Source organism: Fukomys damarensis, unplaced genomic scaffold, assembly GCF_012274545.1.
Source record: "Fukomys damarensis isolate Sample0158 unplaced genomic scaffold, DMR_v1.0_HiC HiC_scaffold_37, whole genome shotgun sequence".
NCBI lineage: Eukaryota > Metazoa > Chordata > Mammalia > Rodentia > Bathyergidae > Fukomys > Fukomys damarensis.
This window is the reverse complement of record NW_022900949.1, coordinates 40924533-40946095: the sequence shown is the minus strand read 5'-3', so window position 1 is coordinate 40946095 and position 21563 is coordinate 40924533. Positions and strand designations below refer to the sequence as shown.

Here is a 21563-nt window from a genome sequence, read left to right as displayed (position 1 = left end):
TGAATAAGTTATCCAATAGGATAAAATAGCTAGCTGCTGCATAGGGCCAGGGATGTAGCTCAGTGGCACTGCACTTGACTGGTAAGCACAAGGTCCTGAGTTCGATTCCTGGTACCAGGGGGAACAAACAAACAAAAAACGAAGCCAGCAACAATTTTTTTTAAATTTTAAGCTTTTTTGAGTCAGGATCTCATTATGTAGTTAGGTTGGCCTCAAACTCATGGTGATCCTCCTGCCTCAGCCTCCTGAGTGCTGAGATTACAGGTGTGCACCGCTGGACCTGGCTACCTTTAAAGATATATAATTTTGATAAAGAAACACTCTCTCCCTCTACAAGCTGATATCCTTAATGTCTTACCCATCACCACTTTCATACATAGGATCATTGAGTTCACTCTCAGATTTTGCTGGAAAGGAAGTTTTGAATGTGGGTGGAAGTGCTTGTCTGTGACTGTTCTGTGAACGAAGATGTAGACCAGCTCTTCACACCTTTGCATCAAGAGAGAGGCATTTGGAGAGCAGGGTCTGTTGGATGCTACTGCTGATAGAATATATTCATGTTTATGGATAACTAGTGCATTTCGGAATGAAAAATGATTTCTCTCTTCTAAAAACTGTAACATTTATGTACTTGGAGGATTGTTGTTAACATAGCAACTTTAAAAAAAAAAATAGCAACTTTTTTTCTTTTCATACCAGGAATTAAACTCAAGACCTTATGCTTGACAGGCAGGTACATCATAGCAACTCTAAATGCTAGTACTTTTCTTCTTCTTCTTTTTTTTTTGGTAGCAGAAATGGAACTCAGGACCTTATGCTTGTGTAGTACTTTTCAAAGAAAACTACATTGAATGCCTGTAACCTAACTACTCAGAAAGTTGAGGCAGGAGGACTGCAAATTTGGGCCAGCCTGGGTAATTTAGTAAGATTGTCAAAAAAACAAGACAAAACAAAACAAAACAAAAAAACCCCAAAACAAAACAAAGCAAAAAACACTTTAATGGAAGAGACTTTTATTTTTTATTTTTTAAATTAATTTTATTGGTACATTTAAGGTATATAATGTAATGACATTCATCATTGGAAATTTGTACCTTTACGTAATCCATCTTTTGGTGTAAGACCTAAAGTCTCACTTCTACTCCGAGCAGCGTGAACAGCCGAAAGGGCCTTCACGATGCTGAATCCTATAGCCCAATGATGGCTTCAGATGCAAAGACCTAGGGCCTTACTTCCGGGAGCCTTGAACAGCCCAAAGGGCCTCCAAAATGCTGAGACCTATAGCTCAGCGAGGCTCCAGGAGCTCGATGAGCAGCGAGAGTCATCCAGGAAGGAACACACCAGGCTTGTTGGTAAATAGACCCTTATTAGTCTGGCCAGACGGCACTCTCAGAACTGAGCAGCTCAGAGAGGCGCCAGCTCAGGGGTTAGCACAGTTTTTTAAAGTCAAGGGAAGAGGATTGCAAGCACAGCAAGTGGGCCAGGGGTCAGGGGGTCGGTTTTCTGGCATCTATCTAAAGGAGTCAGCTATACGGTGCACCTGGCCTTTCATCTCCAGACCTCAGGCTGTTCTGTTCTAACGAGGCCTTGAGTCGCTATCTTATTCATCCTTAATCCTTAAACTCTGTTAATCTTATCTTGGAGCTGGGTAGAAAGAAATGTGTGCTGCTGTATGCTGGCTAACTAGGGGTTACATAGCGGTTGAGTCCCACATTGGTTCTTATTTTTTCCCCATTCCCTTGACCTCCCTTCAACCCCTCCACCTATCCCTATCTACAAAAACTTCATTTCCATTTTTTTCTTTTTCGTACTTTTTGTTTGTTTGTTTTTGAGTCAGGGTCTCACTATGTAGTTGAGGCTGACCTGGAACTCACTATGTAGCCCAGGCTGGTCTCAAACTCACAGTGATCCTCTTGCATCAGCCTCCTGAGTACTGGGATTACAGGTTTGCACCACCACACCCGGCTCTTTTTCTCATATTAATTCATTCCCTTCTTTCTTTTCCCTTACCTCTCTCACTTCCCCTCCCCCTTTGACCCTTTTCTTCCTATTTCACCTTATCTTTTATACCTTTTAGTTCTTATTTACACTTTCAGTTTCTCACACTAGAGAAACTTCGGTTTTTACACATATGTATCCTATTTATTTCACTTAAGAATATCTGGAAGAGACTTAAAAAATTATTTGTATCACTTATTTGGGACCCCCAGATCTAGTGCTGCAATATCTTTTTGCTTGGTAAAGATGCTTGTATTGTTTTATTTTTTTATATGAAATTTTTTGTGCCCCCCCATAGTAATGTATTAATACTTCAGGGTTTATAGTAGGTTGCTCTTTTTAGTTTACATTGTATAACTAAACTTGCTCTGTGTCTGCCCAGGAAAGAGAGGCTTAGATTAAATGAACATTGTTTAGATTAGATTAAATGAACATTGTTTAGATTAGATTAAATGAACTGTGCTACTGTTAAGAGATTTTCTGTAGGCCCAAGGTTGGCTAGGACTATTTATGCATCCTGTCAGTAAATTCTAAATGCATTTTGTGCTGAGTAATGGGCTAGAAGCTGGATTTAGAGATTAGTTTGACAGAATGTCTGTCTTCTAGGAGTCCATGACAAATAACCAATACCTTGTGTCTAGAATGTCTTCATTCTAAATGTATAGTGTTCCAGGGGAATATAGAAATTGCCTGGAAAGATGAGGGGGGGAGAAGTGAGTACACATAGATAGGCTCTGAAAATGTTCTTATTTGGGGCACAGGGAGGGTTTGGATGGAAATAATAGAGAGACATAAGAGACAAGATAAGAGAAGTAGTAATAATAAAAAAGCTGGATATGGTGGCACCACGTGCCTGTAGTCCCAGCATTCAGGAGGCTGAAGCAAGAGGATCGCCACAAGTTCAAGGCCAGCCTGGGGTACATAGTGAGTTTGATATAGGGGGAATAGATATAACTCCCAAACCCGTTAGATATCTGAAACATGAGTTCCTGTTCTCTAAAAATCAAAGAATGAATTGTAGGAACAGCAGAGGTTAAGAGTAGGAAAAATTGAGAGAAAGAAAGCTTCTGTCTAAGAGAGTCAGAAGGAAAACGAGAAAGTGGGTTGCCCACCCACCCCACTTTTCAAAGGGTTTAATACAGCAAAGCCATGTGGTGAGGCTGATGCAAACTGGGACAAAACTGTAAGACCCAGTAAAAATTTATGAGGTGGGACAAAACCATAACTAAATAATAAGATAACAAGTACAGCCGCCCAGGTAATATTGATTAAATGGGGATCAAATTGGAAAACAAGTCACATACAAGGAATTTCCCATGTAGAATATCAATAACTGCTATCTCTATGGGAAATAGTATCTCTTCTTTTTATAATGCTAACCAGTGAATGTGCCTCAATTGTTTTCCATGTTAGCTCCTCACTTTGTTGGCTCTTAGAGGGCTGGCGCCTTGAAGGGGGGGTCCCTGTCTAGCTGCCTACAAGACATGCAATTAATGCACCTATCTAAAATAAGTTCAGGGCCAGCCTGAACTATATAGTGAGACCCTGTCTTAAAAAAAAAAAAAAGAAAAACAGTAAAACTAACTTCTTTTTTTTCCCCTGGTACTGGGGATCAAACTCAGATCCTTGTGCTTGACAAGGCAGGTGGCTGAATCCCTGGCCTAACTTCTTTTTTAAAATACAAGAAAAGATAACTGGGGCCTAGGAATATGGCTTAGTGGTACAGCACTTGTCTAGTGTGTGCAAGGCCCTAGGTTTAGTCTCTAGTACTTTTTACTGTGTTTGGGGTGCTGAAGTTTCCTTTGGAGGTGATTTCTGGGTTCTGTCCTAAGGAAGAATTGTCAAGACAAGCACAAATGATAGCAAAGTTTTATTAAAATTAAGAAAAGAAACAGGCTCTGCAGAGCAAGTTTGGGCCAAGTAAGAGTAGGAAAAGAAGTACACTCTATAGGATGAGTGTGGGCCGCTGTGCAAGAGAACATAGAGGCCAAAACTCAGTGGTAACTGCCCTTTTTGTATCACCTAGTCCTCAGGCTAATGTGTGGTCTAGCCCACCCCATTGAAAATCTGTTTAAGTTCTCATGAGAAGTCCACATGCAGGGATTTGGGAACTGTTCTGAGCATATATGTCCTCGGACTTTGTTTTGTTTGAGATGGCATTTCAATGTATAGTCCATGTTGGCCTTGAACTCAGTGATCTTCTTGCCCTAGTCTCCCAAGTGCAGGAATTGCAGGTAGATGCCCCTACGTCCATCTGGGATTTTGTAATTAACAAGTCACTTCTGTTTCCCCAGCCAGCTTTGCCATCTCTAATTTCCTGTTTTAGCACTGGAAACATCAAAAACAACCCTCTGAGGTATGAGCAAAATCACATGTGTATTAAAGCCAGCCTTGCTCACAGAAATGTGCCAACACCTTCTGAATATTAGGGGCATTAGAACTAGTGCTTCAGCCATTTTCTTCATAACCATGGAAAAACCTGTTGAAATTAATAATTAAATATTTCTAAAACACAGAGTTGCTGGAGAGGTGTCCTCATTTCATGGCTGAAGAAGCTATGAATTACTCTGATTTATGTTAGCAGTTTATAACAGTGATTCTTTATTTGCTATACATCAGACTCATCTCATGAAGCTTCTTAAAACCCAAATAGGTAACAGAAAACTTGAGCTCATCAGAAGTCAGGTAAGGCTTTGAGGAGGTAATCACTATCTCAATTGAAGAGATTGAAACAGGAGTTAACTAAGTGAAGTTGTGGGAAGGTATTCTAAGAGAAGATCTTGAAGTAAGAGGAAATGGCAAAAAGGCCAGGATGGAGGACAAATGCAGACAAGGAGAATATAAAGTTTTGAGTTATTTTTATTTTTTTGGTACCAGGGATCGAACTCGGGTCCTTGTGCTTGTGAGGCAGGCCACCGAACCGCTGAGCTAAATCCCCGGCCCTTGAGTTTTTTTTTTTTTAAAGATAGGATCTTATAATATATTCCAGGTGGGCTTTGAACCCACTATGTATCCCAGGTTGGCCTCAGACTTGCAGTGATCCTCCCGCCTCAGTCTCCCAAGTGCTAGGAAAGTGTGCACCACTGTACCTGGATTCCATTTTTTTTCCACATCATTTTAGACATCCAAAAATTTTTTTTCCCCAATACTGATAATTGAACTCAGGATCTTGTGCTTGCCAGGCAGGCATGATGCCACTGAGCTAAATCTCCAGCAGATTTTGATATTTCTAAAAGTACTGGCCAGTTATTTTATAGAATGTCTCTCAATTTGGATTTGTCTCTTTCTTCATGATTGAATTTAGGTTATGCATTTTGGGTGAAAATATCAGTGGTAAGAATATCACAGATTGGACCTGTGGTGGACTTAGTGCATTATAGCAGGAGTACATGTTTTATTTGTCTCATTACTGGTAATGCCAAGTTTGATCATTTTTAATGTTTAAAAAATGCCATCAGGGCTGGGGATTTGGCTCCAGTGGTTCCACTGCCTGCCTCACAAGTGCAAGGGCCCAAGTTCCATCCCTGGTACCAAAAGAAACAACAAAAAACAAAACAAAACAAAACAAATGCCATCAATTTCCGTAATTTTTTTTTCTTTTTCTTTTTGGTACCAGGGATTGAACTCAGGACCTTGCTCTTGAAAGGCAGGTGTGAGTGCCACTGAGCTATATCCCTGGCCCACAACCTTAATTATTTTTTGTTAATATAGGTCTTTGTTTTTTTTGTTGTTGTTGCTTTTTGGTTTTTTGGTTGTTTTTTTTTTTTTTTTTTTTTTTTTGTTTTTTTTGTTTTTTGGTTTTTTTTTTTTTTTTTTTTTTTTTGGTTTTATGGGTCGGGTTTTTGCTGCTGAACTTGTACCAGTCCTCCTGCTTCAGCCTCCTGAGTGCTGGAATTATAGGTGTACACCACACCACCACATTCAGCCAGATCCCCTCCCCGCTCCCCTGTCTCCCTCCCGCCCTCCCTTTCTTCTTTCCGTTTTTTGGTACCAGGGTTTGAAATGGGGATCTTGTGCTTTCAAGGCAGGTGGCAGCACCACTAAGCTAAATCTCTGGCCCTACATTTCTTAAGTTTATCCTCACATAAGTTTATAATGCTATTATTAGTGAAATTTTTTTCTATAATTTTTTTTTTCTGTGATGGGGTTTGAACCTGGCTCCTTGCTTCATGTTAGACAAGCCTCATACCAGCGAGCATTCTGTATTTTATGGATTGGGGTTCTATTACAAGAAAGAGCTTCCCCTTCTGTGTTAGACAACTTTCTTCTTGTTACAGGATAGAATACCTGACACAAGCAATTTAAATTGAGGAGAAGCTTAAGTTGACTCCCTGTTTCAGAGATTTCAGTCCATGGTGGATTCCAAGGAGAAATATTGAGGCAAAAGGGTGTGTGGAGAAAAACCTGCTCGCTTTTCTTTTTTTGTTTTGAGGCAGTGTCTCACTATATAGTTAAGTCTGGCCTTGAATACACTATATAGCTCAGGCTGCTTTGGAACTCTCAACAATCCTCCTGCCTCAACCTCCATAGTGCTGGGATTATAGGCATATGCCACCACTCCCTGCGAAAGCCTCTCCCTTTATGGCACTGGGAAATAAAGCTCGGGGGAAGAGCAACAGCCTCCAGGGGCTTATTCCAACAAGCCCTCTCCCTATAGCACATCCATAGGTGTGTGTACTGTCTCCTAACCTAGCTGTTAGTCTCTTAATCCAGTCACTTTGACAGCTAAGCTTAACTATCATACCTTCTTACCCATGTATTTATTAATATAGATTAGTATGGACTCATGGATTCTTATGTATGAATTATAATCTTTTACTGATAAGACTTATCCTTTTGAATGTAGGCTTTTCCTCCCCCTGGGTACTTGGGATTGAACCCACTGTTGTACATTCCCAGCTCTTTATTTTTTATCTTAATGGGGTCTCACTAAGTTGCTGAGTTGCCTGTGTTGTGCTCAAACTTGTGATCCTCCTGCCTCAGCCTCTCAGAGTGTTGGGATTACATGTGTGTGCCACTGTACCTGGTTTTTTTTTTTCCCCCTCAGTACCAAGGATTGAACTTGGGACCTTGCACTTTCGAGGCAGGCAGGGAAATCACTGAGCTAAATCCTCAGCTCCATACCTGGCTTTTAATTTTTCTCTCTCCTCACTTAGGTCATAGTCCATAATGCATCAGTTTAGCTAGGTCTCTGTTCTATGTGCTCATTTAGACCCTCGTTCCTTAATCCCCTAGAATAGATCTTCTCAACTCTTAATCCCCTAGAATAGATCTTCTCAACTGGAAGTTTAAGAAAAAGAACTATGCCCTATGATAGCCATTGTATATAATGAGTTACCCTCTCTCTACTTTCTAGGAATGGAACTGGCTTTATCCTGTCCTTGGGAAAACTGAGGGAATTGTCACTCCAGTCATTTTAAGGCTTAGTTCTCTCAGAACATCCTGTCTGGGAAAGGCTGTGGAGTGTCAATTTTCTGCTGGATCCTGTGCGTCTGTTTGAAAGAAAGAAGAGATTGTGAAAGATTCCATTGGGAGGATTTTTAGGGGCCAGCCTGGATTGGCAACATTAATTCCACCTATAACCTACTGGCTAGAACTCAGTTACCAGTTTTTTGTTTTTTTTTCTCTTTCAGTACTGCAGATTGAACCCAGTGCCTTTGCACTGAGCTACATCCCAGCCCTTCTGTATTTTAAGACAGGGTCTCACTTAGTTGCTAAATTGACTAGGCTTGACTTGAACTTGTGATCCTTCTGCTTCAGTCTGCCAGAGTCCTGGGATTATGGGTGTTTGCCACCACTCCTGGTTAGGGCACACTTTTGTATGTACCTTTCACTCTGCTCTCTAATTCTGCCTTTTCCTTCTGTTATGTGAATGACTTTGTTTTGTTTTTGTAGCTACCTTGGTGTCACGAATCAATTGAAAATGTTTACCTTTTATTGTCATTTTGACTTTGGGGAAGAGCTTGATATCTCATGGTATCAGATCTGGTGAATAAAGTGGATGACTACACATTGTGATGTTTTTATGAGCCTACCTTTCCTTTGGATAGTGTGCAGCAGCAGCACTTACTGTATTTTTGGTCCCACCTCATAAAGACACTCACTTCCAGAACTGTTGCAGAAAGTGGCAAGTATAATGGGATAAGTATGTTCAAAGCAGGGAGAGTGCATCGAGGGGAATTTATGGCAAACGTGTCCTTTACTGTTTTTGGGTTTCTTTTGTTTTTTTTTTTTCTTGGTACTGGGGATCGAACTCTGGCCATTGTGCTCGCAAGGCAGGTGGTGAAACTGAGCTAAATCCCCAGACCTGTCCTTTACTGTTATAATTTTTTTTTTTTTTTGTACCAAGGATTAAACTAGGGACCTTACACCTAGGAGTCAGGTGGCAGAACCACTGAGCTAAATCCCTGGCCTACTATAGTGATTTTAAAATTTAAATATTATTATTTTTTTTTTTGGTACTGGGGATCAAACTCAGGACCTTGCACTTGCAAGGCAGGTGCAGTGCCACTAAGCTAAATCTCCTGTCCCTAAACATTATTTTTTGATCAGTCTTTATATTCATGGTAACCTGATAGAACATCTTCTGTTATTTTTTTCCCTTAGAATGTAAATTCCACATTTCTCCATTTGGTAATACAGTGTCTGGTACATAATAGGTCAAATAGTGAATTAATTTATTCAGACACTACTTGTGTCATAAATTGGAAGGTTCTGGCTACTACCTGTTGGTTTTAGTACAAGGTAGGAGGACAGAACATCTTGAGAACACTTATAAAATGGCACAGGCATTGCCCCCTCTTTTATCAATCTGAGAATTGCTGTGCATTCCAGAGCTATGGTTTTTAGCTTGCAGTTTATGGCTTATTACTGAGTTTTGAAATCAACTTAGACAAGCAGTGACCAAATGTGATATCATGATTGTTTTTGGTTTGGTCTGTCTCTGGTTCCTGGCTCCTCACTCCTTCCCCAAGAAAGACTGTAGAAACTAGAATTTCTCTTCCCCAAAGTAGGTTAAAGAAATTAATCTTTGCCAGCTTTCTGTGACCTAGATTATCAGAAGGGGTCCTGTCCCATACCCAGGAGGAAGAAATGTTGCACAGAGTGGTAGAGAAGAATCTGAATAGCCTTGCTGGATTTCTCTAGGAACATGAAGTGTGTCCTCAGACTCATGTATTGAAGGCTTATCCACAATGCAACAGTGTTTAGAGATGGGGCCTGGAGATGATGAACTAACTAATCATGAACTAGTCTACTGATAAGTTCATCACTGCATGGCCTGCTAGGAAGTGGGCCAGTTGAAGGGAGTAGATAACTGAGGGTGTGCCTTTGAAAAGTATGTCTAGTCTACACTCCTTTCCTCTCTCCCTGTTCTCTCTCTCTGCTTTCTGGTTGTTTGAGGTGAGCAGCTTTCCCCTACCATGCCATTTCTGCCTTGGAAGCAGCCAACCCTGGACTGAAACCTCTGAAATGATGAGCCAAAACAAATATTTTCTCCTTTAAACTGTGTTATGTTCAAAGTTTGGTCCCAGCAACAAAAGGCTGACTAATATACCCACTTGGCATATTGATATTAGATATGCAGTGAAGTCTTCCTAAACACATAAAAAGACAGGATTCAGGGAACTTGCAGGTACTTGAACATGTGGAAATTCCTGGATGGTGGCTTGTCCAGGCCAAAGAAGGCTGAGAAGCTCCACAGCCATTTTCCTATCCTTGCTCTACACATTTCATTTGTATCCTTTGTAATATCCTTATAATAAACTGATAAGTTACTGACATTTGAAGTGTGGGGAGCAGTGTTAAGGACTGAGTCTTCAACCTGTGGAATTTGGTGCTATCTCCAGGTAGATAATGTCACAATTGAATCAAATTAGAAGATACCCAGCTGGTTTCTGTGGCTGCTTACAGACCTGATTGTTTACTTGGTATATGGGGGAACCTTTCCACCATATCTGGTGTGGGAAATGATCTGGGTTCATTTTATGGTAGAAGAAACTGAGTTTGAAATAGAGGCAAATGACTATGTCCAGGATAAGCTTTTATGTAATTAATGGATATGCCTATGCATTCATCTTCAGATAAAGATTAATAAAAATTTTAATATTTTAATTTTTTATGGGTAAAGCAATTTCTCGTTATTTTAACAGGTAATCCTTTGAAGAACAGAGAGTAAAGCAAGCAAGAGAACAATGTTTGTAAAAATTCAGACTGGCTTATTGATAATGGACATGAGAGTTACTTTCCATGTTAGGTCACAGAGGTGCAAAGATGATTTTTTGTTGTTGTTGTTTTGTTCTTTTGAGACAGGGTCTTGCTGTGTAGTCAGATTGGCCATGGACTCACTGTGTAGCCCAGGCTCGCCTCTTGAGTAATCCTCCTATTCCAGCCTCCTGAATTCTGGGATTACAGGTGTGCACCAAGCCCATCTCAAAGATGATTTTTCTAAAAATAATAAATCCTGTGTTTTGCTGTTGTTTTTTTTTTTTTAATTGATGCTAGGCATAGTGGCCCATGCCTATAACACTACTACTACTCAGCAGGATCACAAATTTTTTTTTTTTTTTTTGAGACAGGGTCTCACTATGTAGTTAGAACTGACCTGGAACTCACTATGTATCACAGGCTGGTCTTAAACTCACAGCAATCCTCCTGCCTCCTGAGTGCTGGGATTACAGGCGTGCGCCACCATGCCCAGCTGGATCACAATTTTGAGGTTACTGTAGGCAATTTAGCAAACTGTCTTTATTTATTTATTTATTTAGGTTTTTTTTTGTTTGTTTGTTTTTGTTTTTTTTAAAGACATGGTCTCAATATGTAGTTGAGACTGACCTGGAACTCACTATGTAGCTCAGGCTGTTCTCGAACTCGCAGTGATCCTCCTGCCTCAGCCTCCCTAGTGCTGGGATTACAGGCATGTATCACCACACCCTGCTTAGTATAGGTTTATCACATCCATTTTAATGGCTGCAAGAGAGCTCTGTACCAATAATTTCTTTTTTTGTGTGTGTGCACATTTTCTTTATTTTCTGGTATTTCAAGTTTATAAAGTTTATATTTTTTACAATAATAATATGAAGTCACAGCCTTTTAAAATATATCCGTTGTTGGGGCTGGGGACTTAGCTCAGTGGTTCCGTTGCCTACTTCACAAGCACAAGGACCCTAGTTTGTTCCCCAATACTCCCCAAAAAATCCATTGTTGAAATATAATCTCTATTGAATGGAAGTCATTTATGGAAAGGTAGAGTGGAACCTACAGAAACGCATATTATAGAGGAAATTTAAGCTTTATCTTTTTTTTATTGAGTTTATTGGTGCTTTTTAGGTATACAGTACAGTTACATTCATCATTGGGATCTTGTACCTTTACGTGACAGATCTTGGTTCTCATTTTTTTCCCCATATCCCTGCTCTCCCTTCACCCCCTCCCCTATTTACAAAGATCTTGTTTCCATTTTTTCCTTTTCTCATATTTTTTCATTTTCCCTTACTTCCTTTTCCCTATCCTTCCCACTTGCCCAACACCTTTAGCCCTTTTCTTCCTATTTCACATTATCAGTTATACAATTTGAATCTTATTTACACTTTTAGTTTTTCACACCAGAGAAATTTCAGTATTTACACGTGTCCTATTTATTTCACTTAAGAGTATGGCTGTATCAATATTTTCTTGATGTGTCTTTTTTTTTTTTTTGGTGGTTCTAGGAATTGAACCCAGGGCCTTGCATATTAGGCAGGCACTCTACTATTGAGCTACATTCCAGATGATTTTATTTTTCTAGTCAATTTTTGTTTCCCCTTTCTTTTTGTTTTGAGACAAGGTCTCACTGTGTAGTTCATCCTGGCCTTGGCCTCCAACTTGTGGCAGTCCTCCTGCCTCAGCCTCTCAGTGCTAGGATTATATGCTTTTTCTTTCAGAAGTTTTGTTTTGTTTGTTTTATCTTTCTTTTGCATTAAACAATTATGCTGAGTGTGTATATATATATATATATATATATACACACATATACACACACATATATATATATATATATACACACATATACACATATACACATTGCATAAGTATGTAGTGTACATATCCATATACATCTGTGTGTGTATAAGTGCTTTTTATTTAGAACATATTCCTAAGAGTGGAATTTTGTTTGTTTTTGTGTACCAGGGATGGAACTCAGGAATTTGTGCTTACAAGATAGGCATGGCCCCACAGCTAAATCCCCAACCCTAGAAGTAGAATTCTTGCTGATTTAAAGGCATTTTGTACTTAAAAATCTTTAGAGAATAGCGGGGCACAGTGGTGCACCCCTGTGGTTTCATCTATTATGGAGGCTGAGTCAGGAGGATCACAAGTTTAATGCCAGTCAGGGTAGTATTGTGATTAATGAGATACTGTCTCAAAATAAAAAACAAAAGGAGCTAGAGGTATAACTCAGTGGTAGAGCACCTGCTTGTCTAGTGTGCATGAAGCCCTGAGTTGAATCCCCAGTACTTGGACAGGCTTCCAAATCATCTTCTTAAATGTTAAGATCATTTTTTGTTTGTTTTTTTGTTTTCTTTTGAGACAGGGTCTCACTATGTAGTTGAGACTGACCCAGAACTCACTATGTAGCCCAGGCTGGTCTTGAACTCACAGCGATCCTCCTGGCACAGCCTCCCAAGTGCTGGGATTATAGGCATGTGCCACCACGCCTGGCTCTTAGGATCTTTCTGATGAATATGTGAAGATGGTTTTGGAAAGTGCAAGGTCCTGAGTTCAGTCCCTGGTTCCCAGGGAAAAATAAAAGGTTGTGGAGTAGAATTGGCAGTGGAAAGACAGGTTTGGAGACTACTTCAAGTCATCCCACAGAAAATGATATGCTCCAGTCTAGAATAAGTGGAGAATGGTGACTGGTAGACTGATCCCCCGGGGAGTAAGTACAAGGGGGAAAAGAAGTCCATATGAGTAATAAAAGAGAAGGAGTCAAGGATGACAGGTGCATCAGTGACATCATTTAGTTACCTTGTGAGATAAAGCCTACTTGCCATAGCAGGACCAGATGACCTCATAGGTACTCTGTAGCGCTGACATTTTACAATTTTAGAATTTACAACAGCATCCTTATTTGTAGATTGAATAATGTTCATCTTGAATACTAATTATAAGGATACCATTGGGGGGTCGTTTTTTTGGTTTTTTTGAGACAGGGTCTCACTATGTAGTTCAGATTGCCTTGCAACTCACTGTATAGCCCAGGCTGATATCAAACTCACCGCAATCCTCCTGCTTCAGCCTCCCGAGTGCTGGGATTACTTGCATATGCCACCATGCCCAGCTATAAGGATACCATTTGATTGACATTTGTAGAGTAAACATTGAGACAGTTGGTCTGTTATTAAACTGTTTACATTTTTTCTCATCTTGAATCTGTTATCTTCTTGTTCCTAAGCCACTTAACTAACCTAAATCAGTAACTGTCTCCACTATCCAGTGAACTTTAGAAAGTCTCCTCTGCCAAGAGGAAAGGAAGAAGGGTAGTGATACAGGAAAAATTTTACTCCCAACCTGTTAGATATCAAATGTTCTGAGTTCATGGTCTCACAACTTCAAGGAATGAAGTCATGAACCAAAGGAAGAAGATAAGGAAAATTTATAGGCAATAGGGAGAAGAATAGCTCATGATTTTCCAGGAGTGGTCCTAAGTGAGTGGCCACCAACACTCTTTGTCAGGCATAATTTATACGCAAAATCATAATGGGGTACCATGTGGGTCAAACAACAGTCAACCTGTAGAGTTGGAAGTGTAGTTGCTTAGCTAATATTGATCCAGTAGAGAAACAAGTCATGTAGGAAGGGGATCTGGAAAGATCAAAGGAGTTCTTGGAAAGGGATGGGAGTATGAGTCCATCTATTTTGGTCACCCACCTATGTATCTGATGCCCACTGAACCAGGGCTTGCTAATCACAGTATAATCTGAAGTTAATTCCTATTGCATTTTTTTGAGCAGTAATCAATATAAGGCTGATCTTATTTTCAAGGAAATATGGTGTGTAAATTATATAGTCAGAGGTCCTAATGGGATCAGAGTCTTTCTGTAAGCAGATAGTGGGAAAATGAATATAAAATGCTGGACAAATGCCAGGTGTGATGTGAACACCTGTAATCCCAGCACTGGGGAGGTGAGGTAGGAAGATTGCTGAAAGTTTGAGGCCAGCCTGAACTCCAGAGCAAGACTGATTCCAAAAGTAAATAAAAAAATAAAGTAAAATAAAATGTGGACAGACAAGAGATAAGACTCAGTGAGTTAGGCCTTGTTATTACCACATATTCGCATGTAGCAGTGGAAACTACAAATGCACTATTTATTTTTAGCTTTGATGACTATATATCTTCATTTAATCATGCTGTTCTACAGAAAGAAAAAAAGTGAAGAAAATATATAATCCTTTCCCCTTCTGATCTGCAGAGAAAGCAAAATGAATTTGTTTGTGTGAAATGATGGATTTTTTTTTCTTTTTAAAAATTGTGAGAGCCAGGTGTGGTGGCGCACACCTGTAATCCCAGCACTCAGGAAGCTGAGGCAGGAGGATTGCTGTGAGTTTGAGACCAGCCTGAGTAGTGAGACCCTGTCTCAAAAAAAAAAAAAAAAAAAAAAAAGAAAGAAAGAAAAAAATTGTGAGACAGTCACGAGCCTCTTAGTACATTGTTTGGTTCTTATCCCCAATTGTATTGCTGAATACTTTCTTGGGTCTTTTCCTGGCTGGTTGAATGGTCCTTCCTTCAAGAGTATTTTCTCTATCACTTTTGTTTCCAGTCATCCCGGAGATTTACACTCCTCCCAAAACTTTCCTGTCTTTAGCACCTTTCTTTAGGCAGCTGTTTCATCTGTGCAGAGATACTCTTATCACCCCTAGCCTGTGGGGGGCCTGGCATGCTGGGGCTTACTGAAGGCAGCCCTTCCTGGAAAGCCCTTCATTGCTTTTATCCTTTTTAGGGGCTTGCCCTGACATCTGCTTCATATTTCACTTTTGACATTTACAGTATTAGGCTGTGTATATGAAGCCCTCTTTAATACTCTGCTGTCCTCTGTCTCTCTATATAGCCAATGCTGCCAACGTGCTCTCTGCCCAGCTTTGCATGTGTTTTGCTATTAGTGAGCCATTTCAGTGCATTCTAGGCCTTTTCAATAGCTGTGGAATCTTGTGACCTCTTGAATTTTGATTTGTCGCTGTTGGTTATTTTTGATTCTTCAGTTTTATCCCATTTCCTGTGACATTTGTAAGGAAGATTCTGTTATCTTGTTCATCACATTTGAATTTAAAATGAGAGACCTGGGACTGGAATTTAGCTCAGTGGCGCCATGCCTGTACCTGCCTGGCAAGCGCAAGGTCCTGACTTCAATCCCCCCACCCGCAAAAAAGAGAGATCTTCAAAATGCTCTCAATTTTCCCAGCGTGTCTGTCTCTCTGTCTCTGTCTCTCCTTTTTTCTCTTTCTCTCTCATTACTGGAGATTGAACCCAGGGCCTTCACACTAAAGTACATCCCAGTCCTATTTTTTAGGCAAGCAAGTTACTAAATTGTCTAGACTGGGCTTGAATTTGCAATCCTTCTGTCTCAGCTTCCCAGAGTACTGAGATTACAGGTGTGCACCACACCCAGGCAGTATGTTCTTAATGTTATTTACCACATAGAATTGTCCACTTATACAAAGAACCATGTTTTACTTTTCAGAGTGTGTCAGTATTTTGGAGTTTGTTCTATTAAAGATGGTAAATTTTAGTTTCCACTGAGATAGCACTCAATGTTTTTGAGATAAATTTTTCAGATCAGGTAACCTGTTAAGTCTTCTGAATCCCTATAATATTTGTTTATAATAGAAAAAAAAGAGCATGTTGGGCATTGTTTCTTGCTGGAGGGTTTCCCCATGGTTGTTATACTAGTTGCCTGCTTTGTCTGGTGCACATGTACTAATTAGAAATTACATAGCATGAGGGGCCTGAGATTTAGCTCAGTGGCACCACACCTGCCTTGTAAATGTGAGGTCCCGAGGTCAATCCCTGGTACCAAAAAAATAGAAATTACATAGCCTAAGTTTATCAGGCAGCATTTTTTTTTTTTACTCCTTTCGTTTACCTTCACTAATTCATTCAAGCTTTTGAGGTCTGTTTCTTTTTTTGTACTAGGGATCGAATTTAGGTGGACCTTGCGCTTGCAGGGCAGGTGCAGTGCCACTGAGCTAAATCCCTGGCCCCTATTTTCTGGTAATGGGGATCAAACTCAGGACCTTGCCCTTTCGAGGCAGGTAGTGGAACCACTGAGCTAAATTCCCAACTCCTGTAGTTTCATTTTTTAATTATATTTTTCCACTATAGTGTCAGCATCTTTTAATACTTTTGAACTCATTTCACAGTAACAGGAAATACTTTAGAAATTTAAAAAATTATTTATACATGATAAATTACTTTAAACTTTTAATAGTAACCATATTTTATTTTGTTGTGGTGCTGGAGATGGTATTCAGGGCTTTGTGAGTGCTTGGCAAGTATTCTTTTTTTTTGGCTTTTTGAGACAGGATCTCACTATGTAGTTGAGACTGACCTGGAACTCGCTATATAGCCCAGGCTGGTCTCGAACTCACAACGATCCTCCTGCCTCAGCCTCCTGAGTGCTGGGATTACAGGTGTGTGCTACCATGCCCTGGCCCAGTTGGCAAGTATTCTACTGAGCTACAGCTGCAGTCCTAACAGTGGTTTTAAGTGGCTCACCATTTTAAAATTTTAGGTCAATATATTGTAATTTCTAAATTATTATTATAAGTTAAAGAAGCATGCAGATGAAAAAGTATTGGGGGGAGAGAGTTAATGGGAATTGAAAATGATCAAGATGTTATGTATTTATATGCGGCATTACATATTTTTATGTATATGCCAGCCCTCCAATAAATATAATTAGTATATATTGCAAACATATATACCAATAAAAAGGTTTATATTTGTTTATTTTTAAGCAATACCAGGGATTGACATTGCATATACTAGGCAAGTGCTGTACCCTTAGCTATATGACTTGAGCCCTTTTTAATTTTTTTTTTTTTCAATCAGTGTTACACTGAGTTACCAATACCTGTTTTGAATTCAAGATCCTCCTTGCATCAGATTCCAGGTGTGTGCCCACATTATCTGGCCAGTGATGACTGTTTTGTTATGCTGTTAATGTAGTGGCATATGATAAGTTAGGAAATGAGTTTTTCTTTTAGCCATGTTTTGTGGTTTTCAGTGTATAAGTCTTTCATCTTCTTTGTTAAGTCTTTCTTCCTTTTTAAGGTAAACCGTCCAAACAGTTTTTATTAATTAATATTCATAAATACACACAGCAGCTTCATTAGAGATTTCAATATTCCTTTTCAGTTTGAATGTGGAGTATTAGGAGAGCCTTTTGCATATCAAGGTACAGGAAGCAGAGGTCATCCCTGCACTGCTACTTACATTTATCTGCTAGAAGTAAAAATTGTCCACTTTCATTGGCAAATACAGCACAGAGGACATTGTCTGTGAAATGGGATATCATCAAAGAGGAGGTGGTGGAGGCTCATTTCTTTTTTTACTCTTTTTAAATTTAGGTTTTCTAAAGCAACAACTAAAGGCATAATATCTACACAGCCCGTAGCACCACAATCTGCCATTTCTTCCCCTTCCTCCTTGCCTGAGCACGAGCTCTCCCTGGCCCTGATGTCCTTACTTGTTACAAGTCTCTTCAGATTTTCTTCTTGAGTCAGTTTTAGTTTTTGTGTTTCTAGGAATTACTCTAAGATGTCATATCAAAGGCCTCCTAGGTTTCAGGCCAAATGTAAATGAAGAGTTGCAGACTTTCTGATTGGTCTCGTTATAGCGTTGTAGAGTCATTATGTTCTACACATGTATCCTGGGTTCCCCAAACTGACAGGTCACACCCACTTGCTTAACCAGTTTTTCCCCCTCATCTACCTCACTACTATAATGGCAGTGGGAGGAAAGTAAAAATCTAGGTCATTTTTGGAATATTTAGATGTGATTTTGGATAGACAGATACATTTTGTCTCACCCAATTGTACACATGCCCAAGTATCCCATATCCTTGCTAGGGAAAGATCTGTAATACAAGTGGAGGACAACTAATATATGTAAGGGATAAATCTTTCAAGACTCGAGACTACCTCCTGGCATTGGCCATGTCTTCCTCAGCAAAGGGGTTGCCAGACTGTGGTTGATCTGCAACTCTGGGCTGATGATAAGGTAGAGGGACAAGATGGTCCCTCCCATTTTTGCATGACTATAGACTGGTTTTTCTCTCCCAGATAAGTGCAGTATTAGACGTAGTAGTTCATGCCTATAATCCTAGCATTCTGGAGGCTGAGGCAGGAGGGTCAGCATGGTGGAGGCCAGCTTGGGCTATATAGTGAGTTTAAGGCCAGCTACATAGTGAGACCCTGCCTCAAAAACAAAACAACAACAAGAAAAGAGCAGTACACACTCTTACTAGAAGGTCTCCTGAGACTCAACCCAGCCATGGAGGGGCTTCTGAGGCAAGGACTACTTCTAGTATTCCTGTCTCTGCAACACCACATTCATTCTTCTCTTGTCCACGAGAATGCAGGTGTGGCCTGGGAATGGAATTCAAAACTTGGGTCCTCTCACTCAAGTCTTAGCTTGCTTTTGTAAACAAGTGGATTCAATAGCAAAGGAATGACCACTCTACCTTTGGTGTCTGGATGACCCTGGCTTAGAGAATCTCAGTGGTGAACAAAGAAAAAAGTAGGGAGATTTATAGGAGATTGGGAAAGGATCTGTCTTGTTTGTCACATATGGGGTTGGAGCAAATATTTATGGTCAGGGTCCATGTAGCAGTTGAGGCACATGTATGGATGTTATCAGGTAACTTAGCACTGGGAAGATTTTGTGCTATACTTTGTAGTTTTTTGTATTTTTTTTTTTTCTGTGATATTCTGTTCTGTTTGTTTGCTGGGAGACAGCACAGTCTGCTTCTGTTGTTTAGCCTCCTGAAGGAGCAGCATGTTTATGCTAAGAGCTGCGGTTTTATGTATCTGCTAAAACTAACTTGGAATTGAACAACACAATCATTAACCAGGTCATGGCCAGATCAAGCCTGACAGTTCTGTAATTTTGATGTCTAATTCTTTAAGGTATTCTCTGATAGCACTCTTGTTTCATTGAGTTTTATAACTTACATTTTGTAATCATGTTCTTTGGTTTCTTAATTATGGAAATCTCATAAGCTTAAGGATAAGCTGGTGTGCACTTGATCTGTCTAACTGAGTGACAGACACATGTGTTTCAGATGATTCAAGGACAGTCTCTCCCATCACCCTCACTTCTGAATGCAAGCTCCATAAAGTCAGGGGACTTTGTTCTGTCTGCTAAAGTCTCCCAAATTGTAAAACAGTGTATGACATAGAAGGGTCACCCGACATACACTTGTTGGCCTGATCTCATTGTCTTATTTTTCTGGTAGGTGGATTAATTTTGCCATTTTTTTCATTGTGAAGGAAGTGAGGGACAGTTGTAAAGTGTATCAGTGGTGGCTCCATGTGTTTTTCTTGTGAGTTATTGCCTATTTGTTCTAATCACATGACTTTTGAGTCAAGCTATATGAGAAAATAATTCTAGTCTTACGATAAATGATGCTTGTCTTGCAAGTTTTTATTTTAGAGACTTCATTTTTTTTGTCTGTCTGAGCCATCTTCAGTTTGTTTTTCACTAATTCTGAAGTTTCTCTTTTTTCAAGGATGAAGGGTTATTTTGTGTATTCTTTTCATTCTTTAGTTTTTTTGGTGAGCCAGGGATGGAACCCAGTCCTCATGAATGTCAGGCAAGTGCTGCTACAGTTCCAACCCTAAATACATTTTAAAAAAAATAAAAATACTCAGATTAAACTTTGAATATTAAAGACAAAAACAGTATACAAGCTGGATGTTGTTACCTAGTTACTCGGTAGGCTGAGACAGGAGGATTGAAGGTTAAAGGCCAATTTGGGCAACCTAACAAGATATTGTCTCAAAATAAAAAGTAAAAAGGCTGGGGATAAAGCTCAGTGGTAGAGGGCTTGCCTAGCACTGAAAAAAAAATCTCATTAATATATTGACCCTGTATGAAAGAAAGCCCACCATGTCTAGGGGAAGTATACCTTAATAATTATTTTCAATTTTTGTTGGAGACAGGATCTCACTATGTAGTTCAGGCTGGCCTTGAACTACTGTATAGGTCCAGGCTGACCTCAATCTTGTGGTGATCCTGCTAGAGGAGGATCCACTAGACTGCTGGGATTACAGGTGTGCACCACCATGCCCAGCTTATTTTTAATTTTAGTGTAATGTTCATTTACTTTAAAATGGAATTTAGGGGCCGGAGATTTAGCTCAGTGGTTCGGTGGCCTGCCTTGCAAGCACAAGGACCCAAGTTCAATCCCTGGTACCAAAAAAAAAAAAAAAAAAAAAAAGGAATTTAGATGTTAGTATATAATAGCTCTGAAGATTATCTTTTAAGAATATTAAAATTTCACTTTTTAATATCATAACATTACCTAATTTGGAAACTTTATTGTTTGTTTGTTTGGAGAAAGGGTCTCACTGTGTAGTTGAGGCTGGCCTTGAATTTGGAATGATCCTCGTGCCTCAGCCTCTCAAGTGCTAGGATTACAGACATGTGCTTTCATGCCTGGCTTATTATTTATTTTGAATGATGCAAATTAGATGGGACATGGATGTGAACAAAAGTGAAATTAATCAGCTAGGTGGTACACACCTGTAATCCTGGCACTCTTGGAGGCTGAGGCAGGAGGATCTAAATTTGAGCTGGGTCTGAGCACTTAGTGACTTAGCTAGACACTGTCTCAGAAATTTAGATAAGGGCTGGAGAGATGTAGCTCATTGTGAAGGCCCTGGATTCAGAGCCCAGTACTTGGCAGGAAGAGAATAAGGTTGCCAGTTTAAGTACATTGAAATAATAGTCCTGTGCCACTGTACTCAGCTGATAAAGAGCTTTGATCATTCTATTATTTATTTCTTTCTGTCAGTCTATCTCTGTGTCTGTCTGTCTGTCTGTCTATCTATCTTTTATCCTGGGAATTGAACCCAGGACCTTCTCATTGAGCTATATCCCCAGCTCTTTTTTTATATTTCATTTTGAGACAGGTTCTCACTAAGTTGCCCAGATGGGGCTCAAACTTGGGATATTCCTACCTTAGCCTCCCAGAGTGCTAGGGTTGTACCTTGGCTTCAGAAAATTTTTATTTTCTATATTTTTTTATTATCATTTGTGGTTGAATATGGAAGACTATGAACCAACCCTCAAACTTAATTTCATTTATTTTCCCTCCTCAACTTGATTTTAAGATCCTTAGTTCTGTTGTCAAAGATGTTTGCAGAAAACTGCTAGTGCACATCTGTAGTCCCAGCATTTAAGAGGCTAAGGTGAGAGGATCGCCATGAGTTTGAGGCCAGCCTGGGCTATATAGTGAGTTCAAGGCCAGCCTGGAATATATAGAGAGACCTGTCTCAAAAAAAAAAAAAAAAAAAAAAAAAATGTT

General features: G+C 39.7%; 1 protein-coding gene across 1 annotated transcript in view; it reads left to right on the top strand.

Annotated features, from left to right (window-relative positions):
* Window positions 1-21563, top strand: part of Prkar2a (protein kinase cAMP-dependent type II regulatory subunit alpha) — an 81963-nt gene that overhangs the window by 12990 nt on the left and 47410 nt on the right. The window contains exon 3 of the mRNA XM_033759678.1: window positions 16648-16662. Within this exon, the coding sequence (XP_033615569.1) occupies window positions 16648-16662 (15 nt within the window). The remainder of the gene's footprint in view (window positions 1-16647; window positions 16663-21563) is intronic.